Source organism: Xenopus laevis, chromosome 2L, assembly GCF_017654675.1.
Source record: "Xenopus laevis strain J_2021 chromosome 2L, Xenopus_laevis_v10.1, whole genome shotgun sequence".
NCBI lineage: Eukaryota > Metazoa > Chordata > Amphibia > Anura > Pipidae > Xenopus > Xenopus laevis.
The window spans coordinates 12,557,688-12,580,338 of NC_054373.1; the positions used below are offsets into that span (position 1 = coordinate 12,557,688).

Below are 22,651 nucleotides of genomic sequence, written 5' to 3' on the forward strand. Positions count from 1 at the left end.
TAATGTAATAACAGTGTTTCCCTTGGTGGAAGTCAACTTCATAGTTTTTCCAGTGTTGTCTTCTAGCTCCTTTAAAACCCTTATAATGTTTTTAACAGGGTAGTCAATGGGAGGTCGGAACCTTGAGCTTCTTCAGATATTTCCCTTATTGCTCTAAACCAGTGGTCCCCGACCAGTAGCTCATGAGCAACATGTTGCTCACCAACCCCTTTGATGTTGCTCCCAGTTTTTCAAATTTGAATCATACGAATCGAAGTAATTCTTCCATTTTTCAAAGTCCACCAATTGACTCCAGATAGGTTCTAGGAGGTCCCCCATAGGCTAAAACAGCAATTCGACAGGTTTTAGATGGTGAATGGTCAAAGTCGAATTTTTAAAGAGACATTACATGATACATTTCTGAATTTCTGAATTTCTGAATTTGGACTATTCCCTAGTCGAAGTACACAAAAATGAGCTCGAAATTCTAATTTTTTTTAATTCGAATTTTCACTTTGACCTTTAATAAATCTGCCCCTTAATGTTTGGTGCAAAAAGCAAATCTACATTGGGTCAACAAATTCAGATAGCAGATTTTGCATTTCTATTGTCACTGTAGTGTAAAAATATGTTTCATTTAGATGCACCCCAGAAGTCAGCATGAACCCGCTCTACCCAGGAGTCTCTTGGGTATCTGGCCGGCCCCTCACATCACTTGTGATTGGCACTTGCTGTTAGTGATCATAGCTGTACTGACATAAGCAGCTTCATTTAAGGGCCCCCAACATATCCAGAGGTTGTCCTGTTTTAACAATATATGTTGAAATTGCTGATTAATTAGGGCCTCGTGGGACCCCTAATACCTCCTGGGCCCCTCTTCAGCCCAAGGTCTGCTTCACCTTTAGTTACACCCATGGACATTAGTGTTTGCTGACACTAGAAGCAATATGGTTTCCTAGTAGCCTTTGATCTCCAGTATATGTAGCAGGAATCAGAACACCAAGTAGGACCCCTACTGGATTTGATGAAAACTGGAATTTTCAAGGTAGTGGGTTTGCTGTCGGGCAACTATGAAAAGTACCTCTATATGGCATTAGTGTGGACATGCTAATAAACTATGTCTGGCCTAAATTACTGGACCCACTGATGACAAGTGAGGTGCCAGATTTAGCCGCCTATAAAGAATGGCTTTCTATTGCTCATCAATACTCACAGCATCCTGCCCAGGGATGGAAAGTTTGGGGGGGCACCAGGCATATATCTTCCATGTTGCCTACCCCTACTCCGGCTGAGCAAACTTTGTTCTCCAACTTCAAATCACGGTGTGCCTGTTTGTGCACGTGGGCTGACTTGGCTATTGCTTGGGGGGCACGGCCCTGACCCTGCCTGAATTCTGCAGCATTGGCCAGGGAATTGTAGTATGAGGAGGAATCAGGTCTGGATCTGTAGATCTTCTGGATTTAGTGGGGGGACGGTGTGGAAAACAATGCCAAACTCTCCAATCCCTGGGGACCAGGGACATGATTAAACAACATTATACTTACAGCAAGATAGGGGCTTTGGCTGGAGTACAAGGTGGGGTTGCTAAGTGGATGCAGGAATAGAACAGAGAGCAAGTAGCAAGAGTGAAGCAAAGGGCAGTATGTAGAGTTGCCACCTTTTTTGGAAAAATTACCGGCCTTCCTGTATATTTTGATGTTTTTCCCTATTAATAACATTGAGGTCAAGCATCATTTTTACCCGTCAGGCCGGTAAAATACTGACCGGTGGCAACCCTAGCAGTGTGTGTGTTCACTGCACGGCATGTAATGTCTCTCTTGTACAGAGATAGGGAGGGAGAGTAGATAGTGAGACCTGCCTGGTTCTACCTGACCTGTCAGTTATAATAAAAACACAGATAACACATGTAATTAAATTGTAAATTCATATTTTATTCCAAGGTAAATGTTATTTGCGATATAAATTTTATAACAAGCCAATAAAAATTAAAAAAAAAAAGTAAAATGACAACAGAATCCCCATAGGAAGCTCTACTTATAATCAGGGTTTTGTATGACCCACTAAAACAAATTACTGCTCATCATTAGATAGACACCCAAGGCCAGCCCCCGGCATGACCAGCCTTCCCCCCCCCACACCACTCAGCATCTCTCCCCTCAACCCCTCCTTGTTTAGCAACTCACCCCTCTTTTCACCCACTGCTGTTCCCATCCTTAGTGATATCAAATACAATCTCTATTGTTATATAATAGTTATATATATATATATATATATATATATATATATAGGAGTTAGTAGAAAAGCCCAGATGCATCATATTTATCATGTGTTGGAGGGTACAGGGTTTTGATCACCCTATTTAAGCCACTACAGAAGCAGAAGATTGACTTTATGATGGTAATGACTGATAAAATATTAAAAATAAAGTTAATTAAGGATAGGTCACAATTTAGTTTTTGTAAAAAAAAAAAAAAAATCTCAGTCTAGAATGATGATTTAAGGAAACATTTTTGTAGGAAAAATGTCAACAAATTATTTTTTCCAAACATATTCACAGATGCAGAAATGCTGAATTTTTGCCTCAACTCCATACCTGGCAAACAATTTTGCTCATCACTAACTAGAAAATCAAGAGCCATGCTATCAGACTGAGAAGTTTGATATTGGGGTACCAAATGGGACACTGAGAGAGAGGATCTAGAAGTGAAAGTGGCCAAGGATTGGCCCTACTAGGGTGACCAGCTGGGGGTACCAGGCTCAACAAGGCCATTTGGGAAGGCTATACAGATCACTGTGCACAATTCCTTTTTTAAACCTCTTGTCGATCCTTGGGAGTAGTATAGAGAGAGCAGAGGGAACAAATATCCCAAATGAAAATCTCACGGCAAAGTCGTGGCATGCGGTTCTCAAGAAGACACTCCATGTTTACAATAGTTTGAGGTATTACTCAATTACAATAGTTTGAGGTCAATTCAATTCGTCCGAGCTCAGAAAATTTGATTTTATCAATACATTTTGAATAAATTTTGAATTTATGGGAGTTTTAAAAAACGTACATGAATTTGAAACTCAACCCTTGATAAATGTGCCTCCCCATGTATAAAGGCTGGAGTGACTGGATGTCTAACATAACAGAACACTACTTCCTGCTTTTCAGCTCTCTTGGTTTCCACCAGGCAGTAACCAATCAGAGACTTGAGAGAGAGGGGCACATGGGTCATAACTGTTGCTTTTGAATCTGAGCTGAATGATGAGGATGAATTGCAAACTCACTGAACAGTTATGTCCCATGTGGCCCCCCTTAGAGTAACTGATTAACTCAGAGTTAGAGAGCTGAAAAGCAGGAAGTAGTGTTCTGGCTATTATGTTACACATCCAGTCACTCCAGCCTTTATACATTACATTTTTGGCTAACTAACTATATTAGAAAAAAAAATTATTTTGCACAGCCTATCTATTTACCCAGTTTTTATTTTTACACTGAACTTTTCCTTTCAAACATAGCATATGCAGATGGTCAGATCTTAACATACAATATTTTTGGACACCCATGGCTAATATACTAATCATGTTCAGTGGAAGATCCATTCAGCTGCAGAGACATATCATCCACGTTGCTGTTCTTCTCTGCTGGTTTCTGGGTCTCTGTGCCTGGCTCTTCCTTCAGATTCTGCAGCACCTTGCACTCTTTCAGCCTGTTGATTTCTTTACAGGCCTGTTCATATTTGTTCTCCAGATCTGAGACCTTCTCTTCTAAACCTTTTACCTTGACAAACAGCTCTCCGCAGTACTTTTTCAGACTTTCTTTTTCTTGGTCAGTGGTGTGCTTGGAACTTTCCTGGTCATGGGCTTCTTGTGGGGTTCCCATTTCACGTTGGGCTATTCCATTACAATCATAGCCCCCATTTTCTTCTCTTTTAACATGTAACTCATAATTCTTATTTTCAGGGGCAACCGAACTTGAACTGGTACCTTTATCTTCTATTATGATAACATCATCATCATCATCACCGCTCCCTTGAAGAAGAGCAGATGTTTCTGATCCAATGGGCTTTTGCTTCGTAGGTGTGTTCTCATTTGATAACGGAGGTATATAACTAGAGGATAAAAAAAGCATTTTACAATTGAAATTAAAGTGCATTGTCTCTACAACTAATAATTTATTCTAATCTGAATGTGAGAAAGGGTTTATCAGCATTAAGAATTCAGAGTATGAAAAGTATCTGTAGAGACAAAGGCTGAAAGATGCTGCACTTTATATTTGTGCTTCTGTACCAGCCCAGTGCCCCCACAGCCAGTGGCGTAACTAGATATTAACGTACCTCACAGCAAGTTATTTTTTAGGCCCCCAAAATGTCTAGTGGTTGAGCTGTTTTACCAATATTTATTGAACTTAACTGTGTTAGGGCCTAAGTTATGAGGCCCCTATACCTCCTGGGCCCCCTGCAGCTGCAGGATCTGCTTCCTCTGTAGTTATACTCCTGCCCACAGCCCTTTACCAGGGAAGATCTAAAGGTGCCTGACACTGCAAGTGGAGAGCTGCTGGGCCAACTTGGAATGTCTGGATCATTACGGTTATAGGTAGGGATACACCGATTCCAGGGATTTGCTTTTTCAGCAGAATTAGGATGAATCCAAATGCCTGGCCAAAAATGCTGTTGATATGGGCAAAATCACCAGTGATGTTTGTCTCCAGTGTTAATAAATATGCCCCTTAATGTATTAACCACTCACCCACCTCTGTAAAGAACAGATCTTGATGTTCCTAGTGTGGCCAAACACAGAACACCTTCAAAATACAGTCATAATGCCTATATGTGTTTAAAGGGTAAGTAAAGACTAAAAGAGAATAAGGCTAGAAATGGTGTATTTTATATACTAAATATAAACTTACTGCACCACTAGCCTAATCAAATGAATGATTTATGCTTTCAAAGTTGGCCACAGGGGGTCACCATCTTGTAACTTTGTTAAACATCAAGACCGAGACTGTGCACATGCTCAGTGTGCTCTGGTCTGCTACCGAGAAGCTAAGTTAGGGATCATCTAAAAATATTAAAACATTAACAGAAAATAAGGTTTCATCTGAATAGAAACTGATGCTACAGGGCTGAATCACTTCTACTGCAGAATGCACTGGTTTCTATGAGGCCATGTAACATCTACTGATCATCCTTGTATCATTCATGGTATATTGCATAAATATATCGTATATTGTGAGTGGGTCCCTGAGCTCAGTGACAACACTCACTGTGGTGGCCTTGGGTTGGTACAGAACCCCAAAACCTAAGCTATGGCATTTTCAGCCTAATTATTTACAGACTGGTTTAATTCACCTGTAAATGGATAGTATACAACTACTTTCAACATAATCTCAATGAATAGGGATTGTGTTGAACACACGTTTTGGCTGTTGTATTGATAATTAATTTTTGCTATTTTTGTCACTAAACAAGAAAATTAAACCAGTTCACTTTAGAACTTCCCGTCACTTCCTGGTCCTTTAGAACAGAGGAGGAGCTGATAACGCTAATCACCAGTCCGTTAAGAAGCCCACTGATAATGAGCTGTTCAAAGGCTGCTGCCTAGAGAAGGGAGGGTTTTGTGTGATCAAAATTAGAACAAATTGCCCTGCTTATAAAGGGAGGGGGACAGGAACACAACTTTCAAATTAGAGCTTTTTATTGTGTTTATTTCATGTGTATACAGTCTCTTTAAGCCCTCCAGTGTCACTTGTACAAACAAATCCAGGCGACCCCTGCTCTAAAGTCATTATGGTAGTTACATCCAAATGATCATATCTCTTTTCTGTGCAAAAAATGTGCCCTGTAAATGCTTATCATCTTCTACGGGCAAAGGGCATAATAATTGGGGGGTGATATGACACCATCTCCTGAGCTACTAAAAATCATAGGCACCAAAACCCCTGGATTCACCCCTGTGTGTCACATACAGGGACTTACCTTTGGTTGATATCAGTCTCCTGACATTGATTTGGCACAAAAGGCCTTTCATTTGAACTCAGAGATGGCTGCATTTCCCAATTCGGTGGTGTATTTGGTACAGCTGGTGTCACCTGCAGAATTAAATAATGTCAGTCTGTGGGCGGTTGATCGCCAAGTTAACTTTTAGTATGGCCCTATTCTTAGCAACGCTTCTACAGGACTTAATTTTTTTAAAATAGTGTTTGTATTATTTACCTTCCTCTTCTGATTCTTCACAGCTATTAAACGGGAGTCGCTTACCCCGGCAGCAAAAAAACAAAACGATTGCATTGTGCTGATACAATTTTATTGTTGTTGTTAGTTTCTATGCATTTCTATCTTTCTATTCAGGCCTCTCCTATTTATTTTTCGTCTCTCGTTCCAACCACTGCCTGGTTGCTAGGTTAATCTTGATAGCTGCTAAACATTCCAATTTGGAGAGCTTCTAAACAAGAAACCAAATAATTTAAATGCTACTGCTAATTCCTCAGTATCAGTCATTTGCACAGTAAGGTAACGCACCTGCTGAAGCTGTTCGGAACTGCTGAAATAAGAAAAAAAAAATATTGGTTAAGGGAAAAAATGGAATGTCAATATCATTAGTCTTGTTACATTTTACACCTTGTTGCTGTAACCTTTTTGCTTCAGAGCACTACAGGGACAGTGCCCTGTGTCTGTAGATTCACAATTTATTTATACAGTGTGCTATTTCCATTAAATAGGTGGTTCACCTTTAAATTAATTCTAAGTGACTTTTCAATTGGCCTTTATTTTTTTTATAGCTTTTGATTTATTTGCTTTTCTTCTGACTCTTTCCAGCTTTCAAATCGGGGTCACTGACCCCATCTAATAAAACAAATGCTCTGTAAGGCTACAAATGTATTGTTATTGCTACTTTTTATTACTCAATTTTCTATTCAGGCGTCTCCTATTCATATTCCTGTCTCTTATTCAAATCAATTCATGGTTGCTAGGATAATTTGGACCCTAGCAACCAGATTGCTGAAAAAATATAATAAAAATAAAAACCAACTGCAAATTGTTTTAGAATATCACTCTCTTCGTAATACTAATGGGCACATTTACCTAGGGTTGAATATTGAGGGTTGATTAACCCTCGATATTCCACCCTCAAAGTAAAATCCTTCGACTTCGAATATCCATTTTAATCCATCGATCGAAGGATATTCCTTCGATCAGAAAATTGTTAGGAAGCCTATGGGGACCTTCCCCATAGGCTAACATTGGCCTCGGTAGGTTTAAGGTGGCGAACTAGGGGGTCAAAGAATTTTTTAAAGAGACAGTATACTTCGACTATCAAATGGTCGAACGATTTTTAGTTCGAAACGTTCGATTCGAAGGTCGAAGTAGCCAAAAAAACTATTCCTCTATTCCTTCACTCGAACTAAGTAAATGGGCCCCTAAAAGTTCATTTAAAAGTGACCCTGTTAAAAACACCTTTACTGTTGTTTGAAAGTGTTTTCTAACCCAAATCATGGTAAAAGGAACAGACCAGCTAAAGCTACAATTATAACACAACTTAAATGTTTTATATATTTGTGATATAAATAACTTTCAGTTAAACTTTTTTCATGTTTTATTGTTTCTGGCCCTTTTAAAGAGCTGTTTTTCATACAGTTCTTCCTGCCTTAAATCCTACAGAGAGCAGAATAAAATCACAATATCAATTATAACTATATAGTTGCCCTGGATTCACCCTCATGTGCCAACCCCTCCTCTGCCAATAGTGACATACCTTTTACTCATACCAGTCTCCTGGAATAGCTGAAAATCATTCAGACAAAAATATCTTTCAGAAGGCGGTCTACGTTTGTTTGGCGTCACCTGCAGAATAGAATTTAATAGAATAGAATAGAATAGAATAATAATGATTTAGGGGGGTTATTTACTAAACTATGATTTTTTCTGACCAGGATTTTTTGGGCAAAAGCTGAAATGCTTATTGAAAAAAAAAACTCAGAATTTTTTAACATTTATCATACCAAGAAGCTGCAAAAAGTCTGAATCCAAAAATCCGCCATCTCAGACCTGCCAAGGTCATGTAGAAGTCAATGGCAGATGTCCTTTTACAATTTTACAGATATCGTGGCCTGCGCCGGGTTTTATCCCACGATCCAAAAAATGTGGTTATCCGGAGCGATTTGGGTGTTGAATGCAGAAATTATGTTATTGATAAATAAGCTAAAATCATGGGATGCGAGTTTGTTTGAACTTAGTTTGCTTCGCAACTAGGGATGCACCGAATCCAGGATTCGGTTCGGGATTCGGCCAGGATTCGGCCTTTTTCAGCAGGATTCGGATTCGGCCGAATCCTTCTGCCTGGCCGAACCCGAATCCTAATTTGCATATGCAAATTAGGGGCTGAGAGGGAAATTGCGTGACGTTTTGTCACAAAACAAGGAAGTAAAAAATGTTTCCCCCTTCCCACTCCTAATTTACATATGCAAATTAGGGTTCGGATTCGGTTCGGTATTCGGCCAAATCTTTTGTGAAGGATTCGGGGGTTCGGCCGAATCCAAAATAGTGGATTCGGTGCATCCCTATTCGCAACATCCAAGTATGTGTGTGTGTGTGTGTATTATATATGGTACGGGATCTGTGGGGTAATTTACATCCCCCCATAATTCCAGTATAGTTGTAGTTGGAAACCCTGGAACTACTGCCTAGCTTGGGTTGACTCAGGTCACTGTGGGAACCCTGGAACAACATACTGGTTCGGAAGTTGTGGGACCTGCAGGCAATACTACACTCAATATGGAACTGAGGCATCAAGCACAACTATACAGAAGTGCATGGAACACATGTTGACTCAAGTACCTTTAATGAATGGGGTTTCTGATGCAACTAATTGCAGCTGAAGGCAACTGATTTGCTATAAATTAATGAGCCCTATAGTCTGCTAATAGCAGGCCCTTGTCTATGCATCTCTCTCAGGACTACTGCGCCAACAATACAGCTCATTCCTCCGTATGAAGCAATTGCCCAGTAAAGTAACTCACCTGCTGAAGCTGTTTAGAATTCCTGTAATTTAAAAAAAATATTGTTAAGTGAAAAGATTTGATATCAACAAATTAAATAAGACCAGCACTGTCAAGTGTCAATCTTTCATCTGCTCAGCAGGTTCCACGTGTAGTAGGGCCAGGCCAGGTTATCAGGGCACCCTAGGCAACTTGGCCAAGCCCCCCACGGGCACCAGATGAAGGAGAGAGCGACGGAAGGAGAAAAATACAATGGAGGGGAGGGTGGAAAACTCGATGGAGGGGAGAGCGACAGAGAGGTGGGTGACAGAGGGGAAAGAAGGGGAGTAAACCCAGCTATGGGTAGGCAGAAGACAATTTTAGTGCCCCCTTATCATTGCACCCTAGGCAGCTGCTTCTTCTGCCTACCCCTAGTTCCGGCCCTGATTTGGAGCATTTTGCATCCCATAGCATTCTGTATCACACCGGCTCACTAGCTTATATATATATATATATATATATATATATATATATGTTAAATGTTTCAATGTCCTTAATATATTGATAATGGGTTGAGTGCAGAGGACTCTTGTATTTGACTATATGTATTTTGTGGTCACACCCTCATTGCACCCCGCCTAATGGTTTTAAAAAATAGTGGTGAGCACAACTTTCCCTTGTTTGTTATAGTTATACAGGAGCAGTGACCAGCTCCATGTTGTAGCTCCCACCCCTCCCAGCTATAGTCAGGTGATCCCACTGGTGTCTAATAAAAGGGCAGCCAAGTTTGGGAGTTTTACTTTGAAAGCAGCTAGTAAGTTGCAGGTAAAACTTAGTCCCTTTGTAAAATGTTTAATGAAGCAATAGAATTGTTAATGAATCAGATGAAAATTGAGCATAGGACTGGCCAGATATGGGATGACTTTGACGTAGTTGGCTGCTTAAATATATTGCAATATATGGACAAACAATCCCTGTTTTGTTTAAAGGGCAAGACATTTTTAGTAGCTTAAGGCCCAAATTGTTTCATTAATAAATTGATAATGGTTTGAGTGCAGAGGATCTCTTGTATTTGTATGTATGTATGTATATATATATATATATATATATATAATATATATATATATATATATTTAGCCTGGTCACACACAGCCTTAATAGACAGCAGAATACCCTCAAGGGTGTGCTACATTTGGGAGCTCGTCCGGGATGCTTTAATGAACTAATTGCTGTGAGAGAAAAGTGTGACAGGCACTGCAGTGTCAGACCAGAGAGGAAAAAGGCATCAGGGCCTAGCGCAGTTTGCAGCCTGAGTTCCGACCATCCTAAATTTACTGTTGCCTGAAGGAGAGGGCCGACCGGAAAGTTTTGTGCCCACCTTTCCAGACTGGTGGGGAGAACCAATCAGGATCGTGTAAATTGGTGCCAGAGAAAAGGCGCGAAACTAGTGATGTGGCCATAATTGTCTGCAGATACCACCCTGTTTAGCCCAACCTCCTCTGATACCAGGAGGTGTGATACCGGCCAATCAGAAGCGCAGAATTCACGCCAAAAGAGAGCAGGGAGGGGCCCCTGTTAGCCTGATATCATGGCGGGCATTTTGTGAGTCAGTACGCATGTAGTTGCAGAGAGGATAAGACGAGTACAATGTGCGATTAGAGTTGCTGAACCCAAACAGCACTGACTGAAGTATGTCGGACAGTGAGCCAACCTGTCCCAGCCTGCCCTTGGAACAGATGACCCAAGGAACGGTGCTGGATACCGGCCGTCAGTATGCCTGGGCCGGGGTGTTCTCCCTAAAAGTGGTGTGTGGCGGCGCCACTATCAAGACACCTATCTGTGGCTTTTGCGGCCAAGAAAGTTATGGTGCTTTCTACAAGTTCTAGTGAAAGTGTCAGACCTGCAGCCAAGTTTGCTGGATGGGGCCCTACATGGAAGAGAAAGTCCAAGGATCGTCCCAGGCGATATTGGCCCAACTCTCACTAGATGGGGCAGGCGCAGGTCAGTCCGAAACCACTGACTACGATACACCCGACGGCACCCAGGGCAGGAGATGCCTCGCCGAAGGGGGACCCCTTCCATTGCCAAGCCCACCTAAGCGGGATGCCGTGGCAGAGGATGTGATGGAGCCAAACCCAGAGGGAGAGGCAGCGCCACCTCCGTACTCTTCAGAGGTGGAGGGCCCTGTGGCAGAGGAACGCTATCTGGAGACAAGGGAGCCGTCCAGAGGGGACATCGTTCAAGTGACTACGAGGCCAGAATCTCGCCGCACCAACCGGGAGGAGGGGGTAAGTCAGAATCTTCCTTTCCCAGGTGCCCTGCAGTCCACAGGAATGGTAGCCCCCCCCTCATACCTAGAGGCCATCGGATTTGGAGGTCATCCCCTTCGAAGGGCCCCCACCCTAGACAGCTGGTTGAATATCACCTCCGGTGCAGCAGGGGGCGACAGGGCTACCACAGATGAGGCTGAGGGAGATGGGGCCACAGAGCCCCTTTATTCCACCTGCCTCACAGCTTTTGGGCCCTGCAGAAAATCACAAAGGCAGACAAGAAGACTCTGGGTTTTGCCAGGGAGAGCCAATCCCGATGTGTTCTGCCAGGTCTCTCGGATACAACGTGTGATAAATTTCAAAGTGTACCATATGTTGGGGTATTACATGCCCCTCTTTGGGTATACGAGAAGGTGGAGGGAATGATGGATGAGTAGTAAAAGTATTGGGAATTCATTGACCCACCCAAACCAAGCCAACTGTATGGCCGGATGGAAATTTGTCCGGTTCATTGAGAAGGAATGGTGGTGGGGCCGCACCGTACTGCGACATGTGGTACACAGTTGCAGCAAAAAGAACCCCACCCCTCGCAACTTTAGTGTTGAAGTTACCCTCCCGGATGGGAGCAGGGTCAGGCTTTGGCCTGCAACACATGTTTGGACTAAAGAGAACTTTGGCAAACAACCCAGAGACTGCGACACTGGTCCCAAAATCCCAATTCCCCTTTCCCTCCTAAGTTCATATAAAAAAGAAATGTGATAAATGTTTACAGTATTTAAGTTGAAATAGTTAATTGTGACAATGCAGACTGATTCTTTTATTTGTGGGAAAAGCCATTGTGCCTAAGTGGGTTCAAGAGGGCCACTTTGAGTTAAAATGTGAATAAAGAATTTAAGTATAGTGTTGGTAATATATAGGGTTAATCCCGAGGTAATAAGATTTAGGGCCACGGATGTGGACCCAGTATGAGTGTTTACATGAAAATATTGGCACAGTTTTTCAGAAAGAAAAAGTTTGTTTGCAATATTTTTGATTACAGGATCCATTGTACCATGGGCAGTCCTCTGGAGAGGCTGTTGAAGCCTGATGTACAAATGGTAAATATTATTTCAAATGTGATTTATTGTGCACTTGAGAGTAACCGTTTACGTTGACGTTTCTGAATGGGGGGAGAGTGTAGGGACCCTGAGATTTGGGTTAGATTACTCAGGCCACCTAAGGGTCCTTTAGTTAACTCAGGCAGCTATGTCCCTGGCTGGGTCCACATTAGTTCACTGAGTTTGTCCACTAGGTGGCACTATGTGATAATATTAAGGGGTTTAGCACCATGTGGTCTGGGTCTGTCCAGGGACTTTGCCTCACTGAGAGGTACTACAGGTCCAGGTCTGCAGGTGAAGTTAGTTAAGTGTGAGTTAGTGATAGTGAATACGGTAACAGTCAGTCTAGGAGTGAGAGTCAGCACAGGATAGCTAGTGAGCAGATGTGGCTCCAACGAGGAGAAATAGTGGGGTTAGGACCCCGTGGTATTTGAACCACTAGAGGAGGGACTACAGTGGGTGAGTTGAGGACCAGATAGGGTGCCAAAACCCAAGACCCCAGGCTGAATACAGTGGGTGAGGTGAGGACCTTATAAGGTGCCGAGATACAAGACCCCAGGCTGAGAAACCCAAGCCTTAGGGTTCATCCGAAGGGATAGTGCCCAGTGCCTGAGAGTGGTAACTATCTCCTAAGTCTATTATTGCTGTTACTTTGATACATTGCATATTAGCTCACCTGGAGCACCTTGTGCCCCCTGGAGGGAATATTGCTGTTTGAAGCTGTCCTATTATGTCTATGAACATCTAAGTACCTGTGAACTACTCCATTGCAACAGTTCTCCGTTAATAAACAAGTTTATGTTACTGCAAAGAAACTTGTCTGGCTGATTATCCTGCTGCATTGATCTACACCAGGTACCGGAGTTGCAAGGGTACACTGGGGGTCCGGGGCACACTACAAGCAGTTTTAGCCTGGTCTCACACAGCCTTAATACACAGCAAAAGTACACTGAAGGGTGTGCTACATTATCAATTGATTTTTTTTTTTCTCGTTTTTGCCCGAAAACCCCAAGAAAGTCAGATTTTCGGCTAATCCCACCGAAGAACCCAATAACTTTTATTTGGTATAGGTACTTCTCCCATTGATTTATACAGGACCTCTACAGGTCCCAGAGGGCGGATTTTCCAGATTCTGGTTTTTGCAGCATCGGGGTATAATAAATCTTAAAAAATGTGAATTTCTAGATTTTACTATTCGGACGAATAAATAATAAATGTCAGTATCACTTTAAGGGGTTGTTTTTAACTAAAAGTTAATTTAGAGAGTGATATTCTGAGACAATTTGCAATTGGTTTTCATTTTTTTTTTTTATTATATTCAGCAGCTCTCCAGTTTGCAATGTGGTTACCAAGGTCCAAATTCCCCTAGCAACCATGCATTCATTTGAATGATAGACTGGATTGTGCATAGGAGCAGGACTGAATAGAAAGATGATTAATAAAAATTAGCACTAACAGAGCATTACAGAGCATTTGTTTCTTACATGGGGTCAGTGACCCCCAGCTGAAAGCTGGAAAGAGACAAGAAGAGGGCAAATAATCTAAAGAAACTAGAAAAATAAATAATGAAGACCAATTGAAAAGTTGCTTTGAATTGGCCATTCTATAACATAAAAGTGAAACACCCCTTTAATAAGGGACAATTTAGCTCTCTACTAGTCTATAAGAATAAATGCAGAGTGGTTACTAGTGCAGTGTTACAGTGCTGAGATGCTGGATTCTACCCTGAGCAGGGTACTATGAGCAAAGCCCTCAGATACTAAGTTTGTCTGATTGATATTATGTTTAAATAAAGAATTTAACTTTTTAACTATCTGGAGAGGAGCGATTATTGTCTGATGCCCAAGAGTGCGCTGCCTCCAAATATACTACTTTACTATGAGCAAGAGATTTGTATGTTCATCTTGTGTTTGTCTGTGAATAAACAGATGTATGAATAGTACAATAACAGTGCAGTTACTATGAGGACTACAGAAGGCATAATCAATACAGGTATGGGCTCTTTTAACCAGAAAGCTCTGAAGTACAGGAAGGCCAACAGTCAAATAGTATAAACTCTGCCGTATGTGTTTAACTGAATGTGTGACTTACCTTCTCTTACTGGTCTTCCCATTAGAAGAGTGGGGAATATCATCATCATCAGGAGCTCCAGGCTCCTCAGTCACAGAACAGTTTCTGTTTAAAGAACAAAAAAAAAATTATGACAATAGCAAAAAATAAGAAACGTAAGGGTTCCTAAATAAGAGAGCAATTTGGTACCTTGTTCCATAATACACGCAATGTGATCTGCTCTTAAAGGAGAACTAAAGCCTAACTAAAGAAGTAGCTAAAACTTTAGCCTCGTGCAATAAGTTCAGTATATAAAATATGGTATTTTTAGCCATAATAATTTTTAGGGTTTAGTTCTCTTTTAAGCAATATAAGGAAATAGACAGCATATTTGCTTTCTAGCTTCTGCTTTTACTTATCACTTACTGGCCTGGTCTGGAGCTGACAGGGGTGTAATTACAGAGGAAGCAGATCCTATGGCTGCAGGGGTGCCCAGGAGGTAAAGGGGGTCCTGTGAAGCCTTAATTCATGAGCCATTTTAATATGTATTGGTAAAACAGGACAACCACTGGATATGTTGGGGGCCCTGAAATTAATTTGCTGTGGGGCCCAATAACATCCAGTTACGCCACTGGTTCGAATCAGATGTTGGGAGCTGCACCGTTTCCTGATAGCTTTTTTGAATGCACATAAAAATACATTTTTGGGTGGAGGACAACTTTTGATTGGGACATTTCAGGAGTTGATTGTACGGTCCTTTAAACTTTATGCCTGAAATCGTTTTGGCACCAAATATGGTACATATATGTTATCCAGAAAGCTCAAAATTATGGAAAGGCTGTCTCCAAATAATCCAAATGTTTTTCTCTTTCTCTGTGATAACAGATAACCTTGTACTTGATCCCAACTAAGATATAATTAATCCTTATTGGAGGCAAAACCAGCCTATTGGGTTTATTCAATGATTTTCTAGTAGACAATGTATGAAGATCCAAATTATAGAAATATCCACTATCAGGAAAACCTCCAGAGCATTCTGGATAACAGGTCACACAACTTTTTTAGATGCTTGTGATATAATTAACTTGTACGTCAAATTAAATTACTGGTCATCAATAATATTATATTAATATTAATATATTAATATATTATTATTATATTAATATTATTAATATTAATATATTATTATATTAATATTATTAATTATATGAAATGAGGAGAAATCCGAAAATAGGAATAACAATCCAACTGGTTTTCACCTTTAAATTAATTTTTTGTGTTATGTAAAGAGTGATATTTATTTGAGACAATTTACAATTGGTTTTCATTTGTTATTATTTGTGGTTTTTGAGTTATTTAGCTTTTTATTCAGCAGCTCTCCAGTTTGCAATTTTAGCAATCTGGTTGCTTGGGTCCAAATTACCCTAGCAACCATGCACTGATTTGAATAAGAGACTGGAATATGAATAGGAGAGGCCTGAATAGAACGATGAGTAATAAAAAGTAGCAATAAAAATACATTTGTAGCCGTACAGAGCATTTGTTTTTACATAGGGTCAGTGACCCTCATTTGAAAGCTGGAAAGAGTCAAAAGTCAGAGGCAAATAATTAAAAAAAATATAAAAAAAGTTGCTTAGAAATGACCATTTTATGACATATTAAACATTAACTCCTTTAAGATCCACCGGCCATAGAATAGTGGCTAAAAAGTACAATAGTTTGATTTGTGAGCTTACTGCAAACGCATGGCATGCCATGATCAGAAGCCTGCCATCTTTTGAGTGTCAGTGGCACTGCACATGCTCAGTATGCTCTGAATGGCTGCTGAGAAGCAAAGTTTAGGGGTTGTCAGAAATCATCAAAACGTTAGCAGAAAGTGAGGTTCCAATCTACTATTATGTCGTAACGTTTTTAAGCACCAACTTTTTCAAGAAGAATTATTGGGGGATTCGGGTTTGTTTGTTTTTTTTGATTATTAGTTGTTGTGCTGCATCTTCCCCTTTATTGAGCACTTTTCCCATTTGTTTAACAGCACAGATATTATTTACCTTCCCTTCTGGGTCTTCTCATATGTGCACTGGGTAATATCATCATCTTCAGGCTCCTCAGGCACAGAACAATCTCTGTTTAAACAAATGTAAAATGATGACATATGCGGAAAATGAGAGATGTAAGACTTCCTAAATGAGAGAACATTTTGTATCCTGCCCCATAATACAGGACTTTGTATTTTCTTTTTACTCATCATCACTTACTGCTCCAGCCTCTAAGGGGGAATGAACTGTGGCTGCAATGCAGGATTATGAGGACTGGAGGAGCAAAACTGGTGACGCTTTATTGTTAGAATTGTTAAGGTATGTTTAATCTTTATAAAAAAATCTCTCCTAAAGACAACTCTTTCTCTTGGCATGACTTGCAACTATTACATTTCACATTGGACTTACCTGAACCGCGGGTCTGTGTTGAACTTGCAGGACCAGGTGTCTTTTTTTGAAACTGCCACTCCATCCGGCAGTTTCCTCCATTTCAGACAATCATCACACTGAACCCATTTTTGGTCAGGTGTTTTCCTGGACACAAAAAAAGCTTTGGTAAAATAATTCATCCTTATTGAACACACTGCCACTGATAATTTTTATTGTCTCCTTCCATTGGAGAGACACTATTTCAGCGGTGCCGTAAAGTGGTGGGAGCTATGTTCAGTCAGCGGGGCCCTGTGAGGCAGCATTAGGTCAGACAGTGGCGTAACTATAGAGGAATCAGACCCTGAAGTCACAGGGGGGCCCTGGGAACAGGGGGGTCCCGGACTGTGGGCTCTGCTTCCTCTAGAGCTAATAAACCCCCCTCCTCCCCAGCTACAGCAAGGAAGGGGCAGGAGTGGGTGGAGTCGGTGTGGGGAGTGGGCGGGAGGATGGGTATTGGAGTGTGCTGGGCCCCTCTGAAGATTTATTTTGCAGGGGGGCCCAGCACATTCTAGTTACACCACTGTTAGCAGGACAGAAGTTGTTCAGTGGAGCTACAGAAGCCCAACAGGACCAGTGAGCTCCCGCCCCCCCCCTCCCGGGTATTACCCAATGACATAACATGATTCACTGTAAGAAATTCATAATCAAATGTATTTACTGTAAACCCGACTATTAAGAGGCTGAAATGTTATTACTTACTGTATATCTTCTACAGGACGACTTAGGGGGTCAGATCTCTTTTTTGCTTTCATTTCAATCCAGTAATCATTCAGTTTAGTACCTAATGCAGCCAGGGTAAGCCTGCAAAGTCACATTTTCAATCAGATTCAATGTTCAATAGAAAATAGTTATTAAAACAAATTGTGTAAACTATTTTTTTTTTTTGTCACAAAGCTAATTCTCTAACTTAAAGGGGTGGTTCACCTTTAATATAACTTTTAATTTGTCATAGAATGGCCAATTCTAAGCAGCTTCTCAATTAGTGCCTGTTCCAGCCTCACTGACCCGATCTAATAACAAATGCTGTGTAAGACTACAAACGTTGCTTCTTTTTATTACTCGGCTTTCTATTCAGGTTTTTCCTCTTCATATTCCAGTCTCTTATTAAAATCAATGCATGGTTGCTAGGGTAATTTGGACCCTAGTAACCAGGTGACAAATTACATACTGGAGTGCTTAATAACTAAAAAAAACACAAAAATTTAAAACCATTTGCAAATTGTCTCAGAATATCTCTCTCTACATCATACTAGAATGTAATTTAAAGGTGAACAACCCCTTTAATTTGTGTCCTTTGAGAATTGGGAAACAATGATGTAGCTGATTGATACAGTGGTTAATTTGTGGGAGATTCTCTGTTCAAATATTAATGTAATTTGCATTACAGGTATGGGATCTGGAAACCCGTTATGCAGAAAGCCATTTTATCCAAACAATCCAAATTTTAAAAAAATAATTTCCTTTTTCTCTGTAATAATAAAACAGTAGCTTGTACTTGATCCCAAATGAGAGAAAATTAATCCTCATTGGAGGCAAAACCAGCCTATTGGGTTTATTTAATGTTTGCACAATTTTCTAGTAGATTTAGGGTCAGTCCGCACGAGCAGATTCGGGGAGATTAGTCGCCAAAGCGAAAAATCGCCTCTTCCTCGGGGCGATAATCTCCCAGAACTGCCTTCCCCCTGCCCTCCGCCGGCTAAAATGTGGAGGGCAGGGGGAAGGCAGTTCGGGGAGATTATCGCCCCGAAGAAGAGGCGATTTGTCGATGGGATGACTAATCTCCCCAAATCTGCTTGTGTGGGCTGACCCTTAAGGTATGACAATCCAAATTATGGAAAGACCAGTTAAACCCCAGGTCCCGAGCATTCTGGATAACAGGTCCCATTTGTTATAACTGCAGTTGCAATGTGATGATACACAGGGGCAGATCAATTTGATTCGTTTGCTTAAGCAAATAGACTGCCCTCTGCCTGTGCAATTGGGAATAAACATCAGATTTCAGAAAAAGTCATCTAGTCAACGCATTATAAATATAATTTACCTGTAGACTTTTGTATCATCAAAATCCTGCTTATTGTGTATGGGCTTTAGAAAGTTGCACTCGACGACACCAACAACTCCAACTCCCATATTATTAGCCTAAGAAATCAATGAGGGCATAAACAGATTACAACAAAATATGGTCTTCACATAAATGAATGTATTTTAAAATAAAGCACAACATGAATATTTATATTTTATATTATGTCTCAGAGTTACTGAACCAGCCCAGAAGTTCAACAGCCCTATAATAGTAATGATCAAGGCCTTCAAACAGCAGCTTCCCATCTTAACTGATCTTTTCAGTGTCAGCGGCACTGCACATGCTCAGTGTGCTCTGGGCTGTTGAGGGGCAGAACTTAGGGTTCAATGGAAATCACCCACACATTAATAAGATGCAAGATTACATCTGTTATAGAAGAAGATGCTACAGAGCTGATTATTAATTCTGATTCATAATGCTTATAATGTAAATTACCTGATAATCATTATCGTAAATTGTATATTGCATGTAACAGACACCATATTGTGTGCAGTGAATCAGCAGAAAAGAAGATGAGTAGATATTCCATTCCCTTGGAATGGCCTTGGGCTGGTACAGAAACCTAAACAGTATGTTTTAGCATCCCAAGCCAAATCATATATTGAGCTGTTGTATGATTAAAACGTACCTGTAATTGGCAGCCAACTCTTTTATAAGCCTTAATGAGCCTGTTTTTATGGTACATCATTATTCCGTAATGCTCCTTGTTCCGGCAGTTGTATCCAAATGTGATTTTTATGATCAAGGACTGATTGTATTAAGGAAACCAAAAAAAAAAAATATGGGCCAATTGGCAACCAGACTGGAAAGTGGAGCACAGACAAACTTTTATTTATCCTGGCTCGCTATTTTGAAGTTAAAACGAAGAAAATATCAGAAAATCTATTGTATGTATTTCTTTAGTGCATTTTAGAATTCTTTAATGTCCTAAATCCACTCTACCACATCCCAAATAATTACTGTAAGAAAAGGATACTGGCAAACATTTGGGCTTGTAGACATCTTTTTCTGTATAAGCCAGGTTTTTAGCGACCAACTGTGTCTGAACCTTTTGTCCTCTCAAAATAATCTGCATCCTTGGTTTCAGATACAAAATTTTACAGTAAGCCTGAGAAAGGAAACACATTCCATTAGTTCAGTTTTACTGAAAGGCAAAGATAAAAGTAAAACAGTTGATTTGAAACAAAAGAAATGCAGTAATTTACATGATGTAGGATTCTATATGCAGATTATTTCCCTATACTCAGGCTGATGGCATGGTATTATCGCTTGTTCAACTGGAAACATGCTCACAACTGTATTCACAAATGAGTAACTTGGGTGATACTTAAAGGAATTGTCAAGTATAAAAATAAAAACTGGGTAAATAGATAGGCTGTGTAAAATAAAAAATATTTCTAATATACTGGTAGTTAGTTAGCCAAAAATGTAATGTATAAAGGCTGTAGTGGCTGGATGTGTAACATAATAGCCAGAACACTACTTCCTGCTTTTCAGCTCTCTTGCTTTCCACTGATTGGTTACCAGGCAGTAACCAATCAGTGACTTGAGGGAGGGGCACATGGGTCATAACTGTTGCTTTTCAATCTGAGCTGAATGCTGAGGATCAATTGCAAAATTACTGAACAGTTATGTCCCATGTCGCCCCCCCTTATAGTCACTGACTAACTCAGAGTTAGAGAGCTGAAAAGCAGGAAGTAGTGTTCTGGCTATTATGTTACACGTCCAGTCACTCCAGCCTTTATACATTACATTTTTGGCTAACTAACTATATTAGAAATATTTTTTATTTTGCACAGCCTATCTATTAACCTAGTTTTTATTTTTACACTTAACTGTTCCTTTAATGAAGCGTTATTGACTTTTAAAGATTTTTGTGTAGTGATTACACAATTGTATAGGCAATGTTGGGCCAGTGCCTAGGATGGCAGATTGAGGGTAGCATTACATGGGTCCCTATATAGATATATATGTCAGTGTTACTCCCAGACCACCGCAGGACAATATTACAGGCCCCATCCAGCACCGAATTTGCTCTAGGTGTTAAGCATGTTCTAATACAGTGATCTCCAGTGAATCGAGAGCAACATGTTGCTCTCCAACCTCTTGGATGTTGCTCCCATTGGCCTCAAGGCAGGTGCTGTTTTTTTAATTCCTGGCTTGGAGGCAAGTTTTGGTTGTATAAAAACCAGATGTACTGCCAAAGAGAGTCTTCTGTAGGCTGCCAGTCCACCTAGGGGCTACCGAATAGACAATCAAAGCCCTTATTTGTTACCACTGAGGAACTTTTTTCATGCTTGTGTTGCTCCCCAACTCTTACTACAGCTGAATGTTGCTTACTGGTAAAAAAAGGTTGGGGACCCCTGGTCTAATGTCTATCTGTGAACTTCCACAATTCAGAACTTATTTGGCACCACCGAGGAACTTTTTTCATGCTTTTGTTGCTCCCCAATTCCTTTTATAATCTGAATGTTGCTTATGGGTAAAAAAGGGTTGGGGACCCCTGCTCTAACATGATTCTTATTAAAAGCAAGAAATGATCTGATCTGTTATATTATATATAAAACAGTGTGAATCACACATACTCTCAAAGAAAAGTCACAGTCAGGGGCCGTCTGGTTCACTCTTTCCTGCATCCTATAGTTTTCATTCATCCCATCAGTCTCTGCAGGAATCCGAATATCATATTCATCAGTCTCAAAGTCAAATTCTGTCTCTCCACTTGTGTCCCTAAGATGAAAAGAAATAAATTGAATCAATATCATTGGCAAAAATGCCTGCAGACAAACAGTCCTGGTAAGTACATAAAGATTTCCCATGAATCCAATACCAAGGGTCTACCATATTGGGGTGTATAGTGGGACAGTCTCCCTCTTAACATGGCCATACACAGGCCAATGGCTGCCAACTAGATCCTTCCAGAACAAATTGGTAACTTATTGGCCCTTGTTTGGGGCCAATGATCATATGCCTAATCAATATGTGGCCAAAAATTAGCCAAAATCAGACCCAAATCCACTCATTTGGTGATCTCAGCCTAGGTCTCACAGCAGGAGCATGAGTTGTTTGTAGCAGGAAAAACATTTGTTTGAGGGAGCTCAGCTATAAAACTTTAAATACAGTATTTCAACAACTACAAGGCCCCTCCCACATACTTTTTATATAGAGCCAGATTCCATTGTTGAAAAAATGCTGATTTCCTTATTCCTATTTCAGTTTTTTTTCCATACAATCAATGAGAAAGCTCATTGTTTATCACATGAAAACTCTGCTGAAGTTTATGGGAAAAAATGGAACTGGAATCTCGCCCATAAGTTTTCACAAAGGTTCAGACTGGGCCAGCCCAGGTCAATGCCTGTACATACCTCCCAATATTTTGAAAACAGAAAGAAATTTTTGCCAGCGAAAAATGTTTGACCACGCCCATTTTATGGCCACACTCCCTAATTACCATGTCCATTTTACAAAATTTGGCAGGTAATGAAAAGCTTGAACACATTTCTGGAGGTTTTAGGGTCAGGTTTTATGTGTTATTACAGTTTTTCTAATGAAGGTGAATTGCCCTTCAAGCTGCAAGTCACAGTTCCCCAAGAGTCTTGCTTATCTTAAATAGTTACAATTGTTTCTTTGCTTATCTTAAAATGTAACAAATGTATCTAAGTGCACCTGCCACATATTCTGGGCTCTCTGCCAAAAGCCAATTACGTTTTAGAAACGTTGTTCCTTTTTCTGGCTGTTCTGTGCAG

The 22,651-nt window shown here is 40.5% G+C and overlaps 1 protein-coding gene across 4 annotated transcripts in view; it reads right to left on the reverse strand.

Annotated features, from left to right (window-relative positions):
• Positions 1 to 3,432: 3,432 nt before the first annotated feature.
• The window catches only part of LOC108707864 (MORC family CW-type zinc finger protein 3), a 40,009-nt gene continuing 20,790 nt past the window's right edge, over positions 3,433 to 22,651 (reverse strand). For 2 of the 4 annotated variants that reach the window (XM_018245911.2, XM_018245914.2), the window contains 13 exons: positions 21,491 to 21,635; positions 19,882 to 20,013; positions 19,534 to 19,653; positions 18,864 to 18,961; positions 17,522 to 17,623; positions 16,802 to 16,927; positions 16,406 to 16,480; positions 14,400 to 14,483; positions 8,984 to 9,005; positions 7,720 to 7,808; positions 6,486 to 6,507; positions 5,943 to 6,055; positions 3,433 to 4,076 (listed from right to left, as the gene is read on the reverse strand). In XM_018245911.2, the coding sequence (XP_018101400.1) occupies positions 3,542 to 4,076; positions 5,943 to 6,055; positions 6,486 to 6,507; positions 7,720 to 7,808; positions 8,984 to 9,005; positions 14,400 to 14,483; positions 16,406 to 16,480; positions 16,802 to 16,927; positions 17,522 to 17,623; positions 18,864 to 18,961; positions 19,534 to 19,653; positions 19,882 to 20,013; positions 21,491 to 21,635 (1,663 nt within the window). In that variant the 3' untranslated portion in view covers positions 3,433 to 3,541. The remainder of the gene's footprint in view (positions 4,077 to 5,942; positions 6,056 to 6,485; positions 6,508 to 7,719; positions 7,809 to 8,983; positions 9,006 to 14,399; positions 14,484 to 16,405; positions 16,481 to 16,801; positions 16,928 to 17,521; positions 17,624 to 18,863; positions 18,962 to 19,533; positions 19,654 to 19,881; positions 20,014 to 21,490; positions 21,636 to 22,651) is intronic. The other 2 variants (XM_018245912.2, XM_018245913.2) reach the window with 2 other exon arrangements.